Here is a 17,468-nt window from a genome sequence, read left to right as displayed (position 1 = left end):
GTCCCCTGTGCAATCCCAGTCACCTCCTGCAGCACCAGCTACAGATCAGCTCACTGCGTTAACTTCACCTGTAACGGATCAGCTGGTGTCGCGGGTAACAGATGAAGTGACCAAGCAGTTGCAGCCATTCCTTTCAAATTTGCGCACAATTGTCCAACAAGCACAAAGTCCCCCCTCCACATCATCTCAAGCACCTCCTGTTTCACTCTCTGTGGATCAGTCTACTTCCTCCCAGCCATCTGGACACAACATCCAGTGCGTCCAAGGACATGCTGCCATCCAAGATACAGTCGAGGTACCTGCTGTTCATGATGGCGTCCAGTCTGTTCTAGCCTCCCTGTCAGGTGAGCAGAATTTGCCCCCGGGAACACAGCGTCCCAATGATGTTTTCCTGTCTGTTAACCTACCAATCGATGCACGGATCCCAGCTAAGATTCGGAGCCGAATTATTCAAAATGAATTTGTTGATTTTGGCTCCCTTCTTGTTCATCCTGCTTTTGAGGACAAATTTCGCATCACACTCCAACCCTCCCAGGAAGGCTCTTCCCCATCGTTAGCTCTTGAGCCAGTAAACAAAGCTAAACGTATTACGTCAATAGATGTTTGGCTCCAAGCTTTTCATGTTTTTGTGGGTATTTTTACTGCACAGTATCCCCATGAGGCTCCCGGGCTCATGAAGTATGGGGCTACTATTCAAGATCTGGCTGCTAGGGGGCATAATTGGCGTTATTATGATGAAAACTTCCGTTTTTTGCGCCAGTCTGAGGCCACCTCTCTTCCCTGGGGCTCTGTACATTGGGAATTGTGGTTGAAGTCTCAGACTAATGCCAGAAAATCCATTCCAGCAACCAGCCTTGCTAAGAACTTTGATATCCCTCGGGGTTATTGTTTCAAGTTTCATAAAGGGGGTTATTGCTCAGGATGCTCCTTTAAGCACTCATGTGCTAAATGTGATGGTCCACATCGGGCTATAAATTGTAATTTTCGTGCCTTTAGCAAAGGACATGCTTCCAAATTGTCCAAGCAACGCAGCCATAACACCCCTAGCAGCCGGATCACTCCCCAACCTACTTCCTCGGGAGCTTCCAACACCCGTCCACAGTGATCGTTTGCAATTTTTTCTTTCTGGGTATATCCCTTCCGTAGTAGAGCTTTTATCCAATGGTTTTAATTATGGCTTTCCCTTGTACTATGAAGGACCGCAAGACTCTACATGTGCTAAAAACCTACTTTCTGCAATCCAATATCCTGAGGCAGTTGATGCCAAACTAGATAAAGAAATTGCCGCTCATCGCATTGCAGGCCCTTATTCCTCTCCACCTTTTCCCCATTTTCGTATATCTCCACTGGGTTTGGTTCCTAAAAAGAAAGAGGGTGAATTCCGTTTGATTCACCACCTTTCTTTCCCTCAAGGTTCATCATTGAATGATGGCATTTCTTCAGAATTTACTAGCGTATCCTATGCTACGGTGGAAGATGCCATTCATATCATCAGAACTGTTGGCCACGGCTGTTTTATGGCCAAAACAGATATTAAGAATGCTTTTCGAATCATTCCTATTCAACCCCAAGATTACAACCTTTTGGGGATTTGTTGGAGAGGATTTTATTATTATGACCGCTGTATGCCGATGGGGTGTTCAAGCTCTTGCAAAACATTTGAAATTTTTTCTTCGGCCATAGAATGGATTGCCCAAAAGAAATTGCATATCGATCACATTTTGCACCTGCTGGATGATTTTCTCATTGTCTCCCCCTCTCCTGATTTGTGTAAACAACAACTTGATTTATTCTTAATGCTCTGCCAATATCTGGGCATCCCTATGGCGCCGGAAAAAACAATTGGCCCTTCATCAACAATTTCATTCGCAGGTATTGAATTAGACTCGGTCCTTATGGAGGCTCGGCTGCCTCCTGATAAGCTAGTAAAATGTTAGGACCTAATTTCCGGTTTTCTCAGGCGTCGCAAGGTTACCTTACAAGAGATACAGTCGTTGACAGGTTTATTGAACTTTGCGTGTACAGTAGTTGTTCCTGGTCGTGCATTTCTGCGTCGTCTTATTGATTTGACAATCGGTCTTCGGCGTCCTCATTTCCTTATCAGGTTGACTCAGGAAGTTAAAGCAGATCTTAAAGTCTGGCAGCAATTTCTGTCGGGTTTTAATGGTCGCTCCTTTTTTCTCTCAGTTGATTGGGCTAATTCACACCATCTCAAATTGTATACCGATGCATCCGGTGCCATAGGCTTTGGGGCAGTTTTTGGCGGGCATTGGTGCTATGGGGAATGGCCCGCGAGCTGGCGTCATCGCAACATAGCATTTCTTGAATTTTATCCCATTGTCCTAAGTCTCCACCTCTGGGGACATACTATTAAGAATCAGCGTGTTTTGTTTTTTACCGACAATGAAGCATTGGTCCATGTTATTAACAAACAGACTTGTCGTGATAAGGACTTAATGTTCTTTGTGCGTAAGCTGGTCCTAGTTTGTCTTAATTACAATATATGTTTTAAAGCTAAGCATGTCCCAGGCTTACAGAATAAGCTGGCTGATTCTCTTTCTCGGTTACAGTTGCAGATTTTCAAACAACTGGCACCAGCTTACATGCACAAAGCTCCCACGGTCATACCTCATCATCTGCAGCCACTGAGTTGGCTTCAATAGCTTCCTTTTTACTTCGCTCCAGTCTTCAGCCCTCATCCATACCAACTTATCAGCGTGCTTGGAAACTTTTCCACCAATTTTTTGTTTCTACCTTTCATCACCCTTTTCAAGCATTGCCTATTTCACCTTCCATTTTGGCCTTATTTATTGCTTATTTGTTTCGTTCACAGTATGCTCCATCCACTGTGATGACCTATGTGTCATGTTTGAGTTACTGCCATAAGCTAAAGGGCTTTTCAGATCCCTCTAAAGTTTTTTATGTTGCTCAGATGCTTAAAGGTTTTCACAAAGTTGGCTTTCGCCTTGACAGTCGTCTTCCCATTACATTGCCCATTTTAGCTAAATTAATTTCTGTGGCACCTTCTTTGGTTGGTTCTCCTTATCAAATTTGTCAATTTCAGGCAATGTGTTCACTAGCATTCTTTGCCTTTTTACGAATTGGTGAAATGACTTCAACTAGTGGGCGGAGTGATACTTCTCCCTTACAAATTTCGCATGTTAGTAAGCTGCTCAGCTCTTCAAGGGATTTGAATGCTTTCAAGATTACTTTCGGTAATTTTAAACATAGTTACAATGCTCCCCCTTTTTCCATTTTGTTGTCTCGTCAGCCACAATCCTGCCCTGTGGAGCTTTTGGCCAAGTATTTAGCAATGCGAGGGACCCGACCGGGTGCTCTCTTCATTACAGTGGATGGGGCTCCAGTTTCTCGGTCTCATTTTTCCAATCAGTTGTCATCTGCCGTACAGTTTTGTGGTTTGTCCCCCTCAGTCTACAAGGGACATAGTTTTCGAATTGGCGCTGCTTCTCATGCTGCAGATAAGGGGTTATCCGATGCTCAAATCCGCCTCTTAGGGCGATGGAAATCTAATGCATTTCTTAAGTATATTAGAACACCTAATCTTTGCTCTTAAAGCTGTTATTTTCTCACCATCCAGCGGGTGCAATTGCCTCAGTTTACTATTTTCTTCCACCTGCAGTATTAGGTAGTAGGGGTGGTTATTACTTTTGGTGTAGCCCAAAATATTCTTTCTTCTTACTTGAGTAAGGCAGGTTCATGTAAATTGTCCATTAACACAGGACTATCCATTGTTGATATGGGGCATTAGCTAGCATGGGCAGCTCTTGCCTTGCATTGTGCCAAATGCATCGAAGAAGTTAAGTGAGGCGTTTAAGCCTTCTTTCACATATTTTATTTAGTATCCTACTGTTGATCTGGGGCATTAGCTAGCATGGGCGGCTCTTGCCTGGGGTCGGCATTGTCTCAAATACACCGAGGACGTAAAGTGAGGCGTTTGAGCCTTATTCCACATATAGTTTAGTATCCCACTGTTGATCTGGGGCATTAGCTAGCATGGGCGGCTCTTGCCTTAGGTCTAAGTCTCATTATACTTGTCTTTTCTTATCCTAATGTTGATCCAGGGCAGTAGCTCGCATGGGTGGCCCTTGCTTGGGGTGGGCACTTACTCGCTTACCTTCAGATAGTCTATTCAACAGCATAATGGTTGACTATTGTGATTCCGAGCATTAGCTTGCATGGGCGGCTCTTGCTTCTGTGCTGCGCTTGCCTGGGGTGGGGCGGCATGTGTGCGGTCACATGCTTTGGCGTTTTCAGTGCCCTCACCTTTACTGGGCCAAACTTTGTATCAAGGATTTGATTGAACAGTAATTTTAAATAAATGCGGCTATGGGATTTTGCCCATAGCCATTTACTCCAATTGTTGATTGGTTATAATTTTTCCCAGTAAACATAGCTCAGGCAAGGCAGCATATTTGGGTTGTTCATATAATTTATAAGGGAGAAAAGGCATAAATAATGACAATTGGTAAGTAGCGGGCAGGTTAAAATCCTAACATGACACAACATGTTGGATTTTGAAAGACATTTCTCAACAGTTCGTCTGTCATCTCAACGCTAATTTTTTTGATATTGAACTTTATATCTTTTTGACTTTTAAACTTTGCGTTGATTGAACTAAAACTGTCGAAACATGTATTTCAAATTCAAAGTTGTTGTGTCTGGAACATTGTTGCCAGAAGATTCAAAACATGACTCAAGGCGTGAATACTGAAAAAATATTAAAAATAATTTTACTCGATTTATCAGTGAGAGAAATGTTTGTAAAAGCTTATTTGTTTTCTTAGACTCAGGAAGCAATTTTTATTCTTTTTGTTTTCTTTTTTTTAATTTCAATTTGCATTCGCTCGACGATGAACGTGCCTTGTCAAATAAAGAATGGCTCTTACAGCACTAGTGAAAATTTCCTGTGCAGTTTGCCATTCAATGGTTTTAATTTTCAGTCTCCATCCTGGAAAAGGGTGTACTGCTGAAAGCTCTAGGGACCTTAAGTGTTAGCATTATTGCTCATCCGAAGGGTAATGAAAATCCAAAACTATTAAACTTACAAGTTTTGAAAGCTGCCCCAGCGCGACCACTTAGGTAGTTGTTCAGAGGAAAAATTCTTTAAGTTGTTGTTGTTCAGGAATCTGCATCGTGAAAGGGAACAATATTAGTAAATCATTAATGGCTTGATTTGATTTCCTCTGCCGGATGCTATTGATACAGATTTAAAGCACAGACAGAAAACCGCTCTTTGGCTGATTTTAATTGAGCCATTATGATGAGGGTTTTTAATTCGGTATCTACGTGCCAATGAGTAGAACATAGACTGTTTGGCTTCTCGCATTCTCTTGGTGGATGGAGTTTAAATAAATTATAAGAAAATGAGTTAAGAAATTACGGAAGAAATTATCTTCCAACGAGAGAAAACTACAAATCTTCTCGTACTCCTTTTTTGGTGGAGATTTTAGAATCCTACTGCAAAATATTACTACGATCACTCTCATTTCAGACTAAAAGCTGCATCTTTTGGAAGAAAGGTTGAATATTTAAAGCAATATCTGGCGCAAACAATACCTACGGCGGGTCTAAATTAAAGTTTCCTTTATTCCTGGTATAGCCATCTTTGATTTTGATGGCAGCGGAAGGCTGAGTAGAGAAAGTAATTTGTACCTAGGGGGTGAGCGACGGTCAAAAATAAGGAGAGGGGCAGGGGTGGGGGAGTGAAAATTACTCGCCCTTCCCGCTCTTTCCCCGTTCCCCTTCCACTCTGACTCCAAATCAAACATGGAGTTCGGATAAATGATCACGAGCTTATAACCTTAACTCGGCCTTATAAAACGCCTGCACTGAAGGCTACTCCTGGTACTTTTCATCTGACAGTATAACGTCAATGATACTATGAGGTTTTGGTACGGAAGGAAAAGTCACCCCCTCGATTTTGGTCTGTTAGACAATTAATTTATGCGTTACAACTTAGATTAAACGCGTTATCCCATTCTGTCCCACTAGGTTTGCTTCTGTCCCCAAAGTCGTGGTATTTTCTTCTATTCAAAGTCGTGGTATTTTCTTCTATTCAAAGTCCCCAAAGTCGTGGTATTTTCTTCTATTGAAATATCTGGCGGGGTGGGGCGGAGGGGGGTACAATGGCTGAAATTTTTCGCCCGAATACATGGAGTAATCAACATAATGCAAAATGACTTCTGTCGTTGGGCCGCACAAAGATTATCTTGCTGGTTTTCTTCATTTTCGCTCCCTTCGCAGAGCAAACGTACAGAAGAATATTGCAAAGGAAAGGAAAGTGCTTCAAAGTCTTAAAATTGACGACGGCAACAGTCCCAACGATAGATATGATTTTAATTCTTGTATTCAAACTGTTTTTCGTGCATCTTTTTGGCTGCAATTTGGTTATGTTTTATGCATATTTGGCGGCTCATTTACCATGGTTTGTGGTGTTACAGATTTCATTGGATTTCACCTTTCTTTTTGTTACGCAATTACCTAGTGAGAAATTTCGCTCCTGACTTGGCCGCGCTTATCTTATCACATGTAGCCCAAGCTCGCAAAATGAGTCCCCGTGAATATGCGCTGAATATATACGCTTTATTAACCAAGCGTGTGGTCAAGATGGCTGGATGTTGGCCGAGTTCTTCTATTGGGTTTGGATCGAGACGAGCCCGCTCGTCTTTTCACAAAACTCAGGTTTGTGGAATATAACTTGCTTCACTTGTTTAGATCAATTGTTTATGATAACGAAGCGCGTAAGTTCTGCCTCATTTAACAGTTTTTTTACCCTGAAAATTATTATTCAGTTTTACAACTTTGACACAATTTATTGGTGGAAAGGATGGCTTTGGAATAGCTGACTCGTTTGTAAAATTGTTTATTCAGTCGGTCGGGAAAATTACACGTTTGTCAGGGAAACGTCAGGGAGTTTCAAAAACCTTTGACTGTGGCAGCTATGGTAACGGGTGTTTTGGTATGAGCCTCTCTCTGTTTTGTCGTCTCTACATTTAAACAAAAACTCCGCGAAGGCTTTAATCAATGCGGAGGCAACAGAAACCAACGTGGGCAAGGGAAAATGATGTACTGCGAGTAAATATAATAGCTTAACGGCGCTTGAACAAGTGCACACGGCTTAATGTGTCCCCCGATACTGCTGCTTTTGTCGTAGTGTGGTCTAATAAAGTTAATTCCTCAAAATGAAGTTAAAATTCACTGGTAAAGATTCTAAGAAAGTGGCCTTTATTTCGATAAAAAAAGCTCCGGTAAATTCAAAAGTGCTTCCTAGGCTTGCCAACTTTGCGAACGTTCAGTGCAGATTATCCGAGGATCGCAGTGGTAGACTAATTCTGGCCACAAAGCCAGTTGGCTTTTTTTTCTTTTATGCTGAGGTTCTTCGTGCCATTGCGTTTATTCACTAAGAAATTAATTTCGCTTTTTGCTCTTCTCGCCGGCAGTTTATTCAGTTCTCGGGACTTTGATTGGTTTCTCGCACTTTTTGATGGTTTTCATAAGAACCAGCTACTTAGTCACAAAGTAATAATTAAGAGGCCCTCCGCCTTAGAAGCGACCGATGACTTCTGGCTAAATATTAAATTCGGCCGATTTTATCTTCTAAGTAGAGTTTACCGAACACTATTTAAACCAAAAATATTGAGCCACGAACTTGTTACGTCTGATAACAGCAGAGTTTGTACCAAAATATGCCCTTTCAAAAACCGGTTCAAAAATCACTATCGCAAACTACGGCGGAATCCAAGAAAATGCGTAAATATATAAGTAAAAAAAAACAACTAGCTCTTCCGCCGCCAGAAATCCTGAAGTGAAACAATTTTATATTATTGCCAGGAGTGATGAATTCAGATGAAAATTAGCCTTAGATAATGTCCATTTAATACTTTGGTGTGCTGCATGTATTTCGTTACATTCTTCACTGGTGGTTTCAATCTATGTTTACTTCCGCTGACCCCTGTAAGCGCTGACCCGCAAAGTCCTTTGGAATGTAACGAGATTTGCTTGGATTCCGCCGTTGTTTGGAGAAATGAGTGCTGTCACGCGATAACATTTCCAAGATTCAACTCACCTTATCAGATGGTAAATGTAAATTATTTTCTTTTTATGCCTATTTTTCATCTTCCCTTCTCTTTCAATACCACATCCATCTATTTAGGATGGTATTTGAGTACCTAGGAGGGTTTAAAGTGACATTTACCACGCTATCCATGGACGTCATGGCAACAGAGAAGTGTTTGGCCGAAGTAGCACCATAACGGTTGACACTTTAGCCGAAAAATGTTTTTCCAGAAACGCAATGTATATCCTTCTATTGTTTGATTTATCACTGTGATTGCTTTCAACAGCGTTGGATTTTGCAGAAATAATTATTTTGAAATCATCGCAAACGCTCCATCTAATTTAATATGCAATATTTGAGAATATATTTTTCATTCGCTTCTGCAGTTTTTCATTATTTATCGAATGATATTGCATTAAAAGGCCTTTTTCTCCGTAACTGCCTAGTTTTCTCATTACTTTGTGCTGCGATAGTAATGATGATGATGATGATGATCGTTTGATTCCATTCCCTCGCAGCTAAGGCTGAATTACAGTATGGGTCAGTATTATCCAACTACACCTAGACGAGTACAAATAACGCCATAGACGAGTACAAATATCACGCGGTATTTGTACTCGTCTATTGTAGTACCGGTTGAACAGGTTTTCTCGCATCGCGCAAGCGAAGAATTGGAATGTAGTTACGAAAAAAAAACAAATGGCGGACAATTTGAATCATATTTCCAACGACGAAGAGTCAGAATGGCTGGCAAATATAGATCCAAGTTCATTAGATGAATCGAACGAAGAAAAACAGCTTGACGACCAGAAAATCTCTTCATTTAATGACGAAAATAGAAACAGCAGCACAACAACGCGTCAATTCCGTTTCGCTTCGCGTACTTCTGTCACGCACTCCCAGTAAATAAACATCCGTGAAATTCGCCCGCACTGAAATAACAGTTTGGCGTGTTGGATAATAAATAACTTATTAGACGTTTTGTTGTGTAGCATCGCTGAGTATTTTTACTCGTTATTTGTATTTTGACTCGCCCTAGAGGCTCGTCAAAATACGACACAACTCGTAAAAATACTCAGCGATACTACACAACAAAACGTCTAATAAGATATATGTATTTTTACCCGTTATTTCTATTTTTATTCGCCCTGCGGGCTCGTAAAAATACTCAGCGATCCTATACAACAAAACGTCTAATAAGATGTATGTATTACGTATGTACTATATTAAATATACATCTTATCGATAACGAACAGTAACAAAACTTTTAAGTCTGTCTGTGGCCTATCTAAACCGATCTAATCGAGCATTTCCAGTTCGCAAAGAATAACCATGATGCACCTCTGTGGTGTGAGGAAGGATGAAACTTAGAGGTTCAGTCCTCCTCGCCCCAGGCCATGAACCTGAAGCACAGTTCAGCTCTGCGAACCACGAGGGGTTGCAGCCTAGCCTCACTAAGGCCAGATCCATAGTCAAGACTGGGGAAGATTATCCTCATTAAGTGCTTTTCGCTGTACTGACTCGACGAGTTAATTTTTGAACCGGTTTTTGAAAAGGCATATTTTGGGACAGATTTTGCTGCTATCAGACGTACCAAGTTCGCGGCTCGATATTTTTGGTTTAAGGCGACACTGAGGTAAAAGAAATCCATTTTTAAATAGTGTTAGGTAACCTCTACTTGGACGATAAAAATCGGCCGATTTAATTTTTAGCCAGAAATCATCGGTCGTTTCTTAGGCGCAGGGCCTCTTAAATTGGTTTTTTCTCTGACAAACTTTCATCCGAAAACTTAGCTTTAAAACTCGAAAGGTTTGCGAACCAATCCGCTGCAGTTCGTGGTTTACAGACTTTTTTCGTGTTCTCTCAACACTCCGCGTGGTTTCTCACACCGGTAAACCAACAAAAACTGTGGTTTATCCTCAAGCAAGTTGCTCAATATTGGTTAACATTCCAGCTGATTGTTTTGATAAGCTGTAACTTTTCAAAATTGTCTGACATAAAACAAATGTTACCATTATAAATCTGGAAAGAAACTTTGGTAAATCGGATTAATATTCCATTTTGTAATCATGATGTAGTCCACGGCAACTGGAGCCTGTAATTGATACACAAAGTTGAATTTGCCTCACGAATTGCGAACTGCAAGATGAGGACTCCTATCTCTCTTTCTTGATCTTTAAAATATGGAGGAACTTGTGGTAGCTCAAGATGTGTTACCTAGATGAGCCTTACAAGTTTTGATCAAACATTTACAGTTAATCTTAGCTCTCGACATTTATTTCGCAGAATGTTACACGGGTACGAACTCATTCTTACCAGTGGGACTGGGTCTTTTATTTTGCGAGTTTTGAAGCTCAACGAAATTAGGATGTGCCCAATGCAAACCTACGACATAAAAAGGGGAAGTACAGAACACAGCAAAGGGCATGTCAATAGTCCACCCACTGTCACCGTTGTAAAGTATCAAAAAATAGGATGCAAAAGTGAGGAAAAATCCTGAAAGTTCATGAAGTGGTTTTCCCGATTAGATCAGGTGAGTTATCTATGAAATTTTCCCTGTTCTTATTCTCTTACTTCTCCAGCATTTTCCCCCGTTCTCTTTGAAAAAAGTGTCACATATCTTTTTTCTTCACGGGTATAATTTTTTAAACCACACAAAGACGTACACCTAGCAAGTGTGATGATTAGTCACCGAAAACACCACACTTGCTCGATCGTGCATGCTTAGTGTCAGCAAATCCATTTACAAACTAATAGCAATTGAATAAAGGCTGAAAAGCTACGCTCTCAGGTTTGCATCGGGACTCAGTGTGTCTAGCTCCTTCGGGACATATCGGTGCTGTTTCATACCCAGTGTTTTCATTCCTCTCGCCCTCAGTGGGAATAAGGAGGAAGAAGAGAAAGAAGAAAAAAAAGGAGAAATATTGCATATTTATTGCCATGGCGGCAGTGGAGAGGTGGGTGTCAAACTAAAAACTGATTTTCACGATGAAGTATTGTTAGTAAAGTAAAATATATTTGCTTTGTCTTCATAAACGATTGATCTAAATATGCGAAGCAAAATAAATTCCTCAAAACAAAGTTGGTAAAAATATATGAGCTTGGCAATTTGTGCCATTTTGATTATATCGGCGTTGTTAAAAATGTGCCTTAGAGCGCTGAAGCGATTGCCGCTCAGAAAAAATAAACTGTTTTGCAGTGTTTGGAAAAACCAAGGTCGTTTCGATTACTATTACTCTAAAATAAATTCATGGGAAACGTTTGAAAGAAATGGACTCTTTGAACCTACATGCCCCACACCGCTGTTAGAGAGACTGTCATCTTTCAATTAACTTGAGATTGAGGTGACTACAGCGCGATTTTCCGATTAAAAAAATGCCCACGGTCATGGTAAAATATTCATTAAAACCATAGGAACAGGACTGGTGCAAAAATACCTTTTTAATACTTTAAAAAAAGGTATTTTTGTGACTAACTGCACATAATATTGAAAGGGATGTTGAAAAGTTATTTGATTCTTAAATAGATTAGTTCTTAATCCTCTTCCCTGATTTTAAAATGATTTGTTGCATTGATATGATGCATGAAAAGGGTAAATGAAAAGTTCGATTGTGGCTGGAAATCACGTTTTCAAAAGGCCGATTTAAGGTCAGCAATTCAGGTTAGTAAGAGCTATAGTTTATTCGGCCTGTAACGGGCCAAGTTAACCGATCTAAAGTGCATTACATAAATTGTTTAGCTGAATCAGAAGAAAGCTCCCCATACTACTGAGTATTGATGATTAATTTGGAAAAGATTCCCACTGCATCAGCTTACGTCGTACAAGCATCTACCGGCTTAGACACAAGACATAATTGATAAACTGTAAAGGCTTGCGTTACTCAGAAAGGATCAGCCCCATAAAATCATCCAGTGTCTCTGCTGAGCTCTCAAAAAAGATGAAAGAGAGGACTTAAGGTTACTTTCTAATTTATCTGTCTCATCAGTATCAGTAAACATGCATTGGTGTAGATCTTTTTACCCGGCTGGAGTCTGAAATTGTCTTTTCCTGTGCGTCGTAGCTGGGAGACGGTGTGAGGTAAAACCCGGATGAGCAAAGGAAAAATTACGAAAATGCTGAAACTGTGTAGTGTTGTCAATAGCTGGCGCCAACATTAGAGTTAACCAACTTACACGTGATTCGGATGAACCCAAGAATCTGGGACGGCAAGTCATTTAGTATTAATTTTATTACAATAAGCGTAGAAATTCTCACGTGCTTATTCGGGTGGAGAACAATCGTTAATAAAGTTATAGGTCCTAACAATAATCAGAAATCTGTCAGAGAAAATTTTCTTCGCGTGGAAACATTTACAAATGTCAGAAATATTGCGAAGAGTTTCCAAATTTTAAGACTGTGATACTAGCAGAAATTTTTGAAGAATTGGTCGAAAACGGACGAAAACGTGAAAGAAAACGAATAAGATCATGTCACGCGTGCGCGTGATTTTCCGAAAACTTGGCCGAATAAGAAGGCTTAATAAAGTCATAATTTTTTTTATAAAAAACGAATTGACGTCAATTTTCCATCATCTGTAACCTTATTGATCACTTTGCAATGAAACCACTCGGCCGCGCCTCATGGTTTCACTTCAGTTTTGAACATTGTTGACGTCATTTCTCTGATAAATAAGGCTACAGACGACGGAAAATTGACGTCAATGTCTTAAGAAGTGATCTCTTTAAGAATCAAACAACTATCAACTTCCTTTCAATATTATGGGCAGTTAAGCAAACAAATACCCTTTTAAATGTTGCACCACTCCTGTTCGCATTGTTTCAATAGAAAATTTTCATGACCTTGGGCCATTTTTTTATATTGTGAAGCGGTGGGAAATCTTTTTGGAATCAAGGTCACAAACACAGACCGAACGCAGAGATGTCTGTATCAGCTCATAAGGTCAAGACAGCTCTTCTTTAGAGCGACTGAGCTTTGTCAACACGGTCTTAATTATGTGTTGAAACAAGAAACCAAAAGGACGGAAAAGAAAATTGATTCAATTTTTTCCCAGGTGATGTCTCAAGCATTTAACCGACCGAGGTCTGTTTTAAGCCTCCAGTCCAAACGGGGCAAAAACAACTGTTCAAAATTCAGCTTTGCTACAACAATCTCCTGAATGAGTGAATATTGTGAATTTATTTACGAAGCAGGTTTTTTTACCTGGCCTAATGTAACCACTGCAATCAAGCTGCGCGCGCGCACTAAACCAATACAAGCCAGTGCACGTGACTAGAACACTGTGCGTGCGTGTCGTTTTCCTTTACGTAATTGTCGCGTGTATGTGTTATTTACACTTTCCGAGTTGTTTAGCGATTGGCCAGTATTTTAAGTTATCAAGGTATTTCATCTTTTAAGCTGTTAATGGAAACTATTTTCTTTAATTGTAAGTTAATTTAGAGCTTTGCTCTTAAGCTATCGAAAGCCTTTATGTAAGTATTTGCCTAACGCGTGCATTAGATCTTTCGAGAAAGTTCGTACATATCGCGCAAGAACACGCGAACACAGGCTAGTTAATCTTGTTGGGAATTCAGGTGACCCAAGTTTTGAGTCAATTCACGAGAAGTTTGGCCGAGTGCCGATGAACAAGTTAGACTGATTCAGGGCGGCACCAAGGTAATTATTTTGACCATTAAAACCGCCCACTTTGCAGCATTATTTTCGTAGTTTCAATTCTATCGTTTAACATTGTGAATTTAAGCCTTAAGTTTGATGAAAACAACTTGCAGGCGACATCGTTTTTCGCTACTTAATTTCATAAGTTTTTAGTTTCCTTTTTTGCGACTTTTGAAAAACACGAGTTGTATTTGTCTTTTGCTGTTTTCTCTATTCGTTTGTAATTTGTTCGCACCTTTCATTTTAGTTCTCATGGTGGTTATGAGCGATTTGGAAAAAGGTTCGAGTTAAACACTTTTCTACAAAGAGTAACCACAGAAGCAAATAACTTTAAGTGCCTGTTTGTGCCCCGACGACCAGCTATCAATTCTCATTCAGCCTTGTGATCTTTGACCGATCATCACAGTAAACGTGTATGCTCAATGTACACCATTTTAACTTCTCAATACGCGCTTAAAACAAATTGCTTCAGGTTCCAGTAACTGTTGTTAAAATGTGAAGACATTTTTACGTTTAAGTGGGAACAATGACTTGGTTTTCAGTTTTGAATGAGCTTCTGTAGGTGGCCCATAAATTAGGACCAAAATCTCTTGAATACAAGAACTCTGTGATTTTTTTCGTGATCTTTCGCACGTTACTTTAAAAGAAAAGATGTTACAAACATATCGCTCTAGAGTATCGGTATGGTTTGGAATATGAAGACCATGATTAATATCGACTTTAGCCAATCGTGTACTTCAGTTTGGTGATATCCATTCCTCTTAAGACATGGCCATATAATTAAACAATTATTCTTGCACACATCCTAACACAGTATCTCGTTAAGGAGAGTCATTTGAACAGTAGTCCTGTCACAGCTGTATTAACTGTTCTACTCACAGTTCCATAAGATTTTCTGTTTCATAGAAAGCTCTTGGAGGTAGCTGTTCCAGTTGGTTATAGGACAAGTCACTAAAAAAGAGAAAGCAAAATGAACCCAATAACAAGAAATCAGTGATATTTGACTAAAAGACCCAAATCAACAAAAGCGAACGAATGTTTTCGAGCTAGAGAGGCTTTGAAGTTGATTTACGAGTTTGAACTAAAGATTGCTTATGTAGCATGTGAATTCCCTTGGGATGCAATCTGCACCAGATTATAAACTGCAGTTTACAATCTCTTGATCTGAAACGAATGTCAGACGAAGCCTTTCCTTTCACTGCAGATGACCATCTCCAACCCGCTGGATCATGTAATGCTATCAAATAACAGCAAAACAGATGCTTTATTTACTCTCTTCAAGAAATCTTTTAGCTCTCTTATCAGTGCAAAATTGCTTCGGGTCTATTTCATCGGAAAGTTTATCTTTCTACATAGTTCTAATCTCCGTTACCATATTTTTATTTTTAGTTTCAAACAATACCTTCATTCTGACGTTATAAATATGAACAATAATGTTACAGCTTTAGCAGTGCTGATTCTTTTAGCCCTGAACATAATATAGAAACTTGATTAAACTATAAATACAATTCAACAGTGTCCAGTTGTATGGCGCGCCTAAGCCGGATTAATCGAGTTAAACATGCCTTTGACTCAAAGGCTTAACTATTATAATTATAATGCCATAGTCTTTAGAAAGCTATAATATTGTTGTAGTGTTTGGAGCAACACCTCAGAGTACCACCTGAGTAGGATCCAAGCAGTACAAATTTCCCAGCCCGTATCGTCACCAATTCAAGGAAATACGACCATATTTCCCCCATCATTAAAGAGTTAAAGTGGCTACCTGTAAGATAGCAGTTGTAAGATCGCCCCGCAATAATGGCCTATAAATGCGTGACTGTGTGCGCACCAGACTCTTTACTTTCTAAATATACCCAAAGAACTAACATCACTAAGCGTACAACGAGGAACTTTTAGATGCTAAATATTCCTTTGTATAAAACTTTCTACTTCAGTACTGTAAAACTCTGGAACTCATTAGATTGTTCTCTTAAGTTAAAACTGACCCTAAACGACTTTAAGCGTTGCCTGAAGAGAAGCCTTACCTCAATTGCTTTTGTTTTTGTTAATTTTTCTTACTTGCTTTTGTTTTGTTAATTTTTCTTAATTGCTTTTGTTTTTGTTAATTTTTCTTAGATTGCTTTTGTTTTTGTTACTTAATTTATTTCAAACAATTACTGGATGAGGTTTTTGTGATATCCGGAATAATCATGATCGAGGTAAGTGTTATCAGCCTCAACCTTCGGCTTCGGCTGATAGCACTAACCGAGACTTGGATTATTCTGCATATCACAAAAACCGAATCCAAGAATTGTTTTATTATACATTCTTTTAGTATTTTCCGAATCTTTATCTTCAAGTAATTTCTCAATTTCTCGCTGGGTCGATGAAGCGAATCGAGAGGCCATTCTTACTTCGCTGTCCGTGAACTTGACATTGCTCCACCGGAAATCATGCATTGTGCGCGCAACCTACAGATTATTCACTAATCTGTAGGTACAGATTAGTGAATAATCTGTAGGTTGCGCTGTTTCCCAGAATTAACTGTAGGCGTTTAGTCAATGAGAAGACAGATGGTGTCTACAATGTACAATAATTTAACTAATTGATTTGACTATGTTATCTCTTTACTAGTTAATTAGCTCATCAACTTATTAATATATAGTTTTGATTTTTTCTTTATTCTGAAAAGCCCATTTGGGAAAAATAAAGTATACATGTACGTACACGCTTACGATACGGATAGAACAAAGCTCATCAGAACCAAAGTCTATGTTGAATTCCTCCCTGCCTTGTTTTCCATCTTTTTCTCAATTGTAAATTCGCTCTGATAAACGAGAAAGACGAGTGACTTTCCCTCCGAAACCAACAACCTCTGGCACACCCTACATTTCTCTCTTTCCGTTATAAATATCGAACCTATGGGTGCTTCGGACGTTAAAGATAACTGATGCAGCTCCTTGAAAGGAAGCTTAAAATGATGGAAAAAAAGCTTGCTGTTAAGGTACAGTGAGCTTTCTGACTCGTTCCGGAACCTGCCCCTCTTTTTCATCATCTTCGGTCCCGACACAGTACTGCCTCGCGACTCTGACAAACTAATTTACTGTTAAAAAGCGTTCTCCATTGAAATAGAATGTAAACAAAAAAGTAAAGAAGCCTTGACTGTACTTTGTTCTTTTGAAAAGCACGCAGGAAGTGGCTAGAGTACGAAAGAAGTGTAGGGAGAAGCGCGAGACGTAGTCGAGTGTTTTTCCCACTTCTTGAGAAAAAAAAGAAATATATTCGTAGCGCGCTTGAAATTTAACACTTGCTTGAAGTTTTTAGTCTTAGCATTCAGTTAATTGTTCAGAGTGAAATCCGGCTAATTCGTGGCTTAGACATAAAACTTGCAAGTTCAGAGGAACACGAAAATTGCTCGGGATGACGACGCCGTTAAACTCGGCTGCAATGACTGATGTGGCTTTCCACTTAACGCATCAGGAAGGATACCGGAGGAAGCTCTTAGTAGTTCACTCGAAGGGTGGACGGACGACGTAATTTCTGAGGCTTGCTTCACTACGACGACTGGAGATCGCCATGATGAGCTAGTCGAGATGGACCTCAGTATGACCGCAGTCGCCTAGACCTCATCATAATTAGCATAAATGTTGACAGTTATGCCAGTTTGTTTTTTTTTTAGACCCGTGAATAAATTACACGACTCGCACGGATCATACGCATCGACAAGTCAGTTTTACGAATTGTTATGATCTGTGG

The 17,468-nt window shown here is 39.8% G+C and overlaps 1 protein-coding gene, 1 long non-coding RNA gene and 1 pseudogene across 3 annotated transcripts in view; 1 reads left to right on the top strand and 2 right to left on the bottom strand.

Moving 5' to 3' along the window:
* Window positions 1-2,678, top strand: part of LOC148742499 (uncharacterized) — a 5,241-nt pseudogene extending 2,563 nt beyond the window's left edge. Inside the window, exons 2-3 of the transcript XR_015999798.1 lie at window positions 1-344; window positions 1,414-2,678. The exon at window positions 1-344 is cut by the window's left edge and continues 191 nt beyond it. The product of XR_015999798.1 is annotated as an uncharacterized LOC148742499 (transcript). The remainder of the gene's footprint in view (window positions 345-1,413) is intronic.
* The window catches only part of LOC148742493 (uncharacterized), a 307,714-nt gene that overhangs the window by 124,842 nt on the left and 165,404 nt on the right, over window positions 1-17,468 (bottom strand). The window lies entirely within an intron of this gene.
* The window catches only part of LOC111334734 (uncharacterized), a 178,721-nt gene that overhangs the window by 20,120 nt on the left and 141,133 nt on the right, over window positions 1-17,468 (bottom strand). Inside the window, exons 12-13 of the mRNA XM_088747592.1 lie at window positions 14,610-14,681; window positions 5,067-5,147 (exon numbers count right to left, since the gene is read on the bottom strand). Of these exons, the coding sequence (XP_088603718.1) occupies window positions 5,067-5,147; window positions 14,610-14,681 (153 nt within the window). The remainder of the gene's footprint in view (window positions 1-5,066; window positions 5,148-14,609; window positions 14,682-17,468) is intronic.

The sequence above is a fragment of the Stylophora pistillata genome, chromosome 1 (assembly GCF_964205215.1).
Source record: "Stylophora pistillata chromosome 1, jaStyPist1.2, whole genome shotgun sequence".
NCBI lineage: Eukaryota > Metazoa > Cnidaria > Anthozoa > Scleractinia > Pocilloporidae > Stylophora > Stylophora pistillata.
Note: the sequence above shows the minus strand (reverse complement) of the source record. Positions and strands in the feature narration are given on the sequence as shown.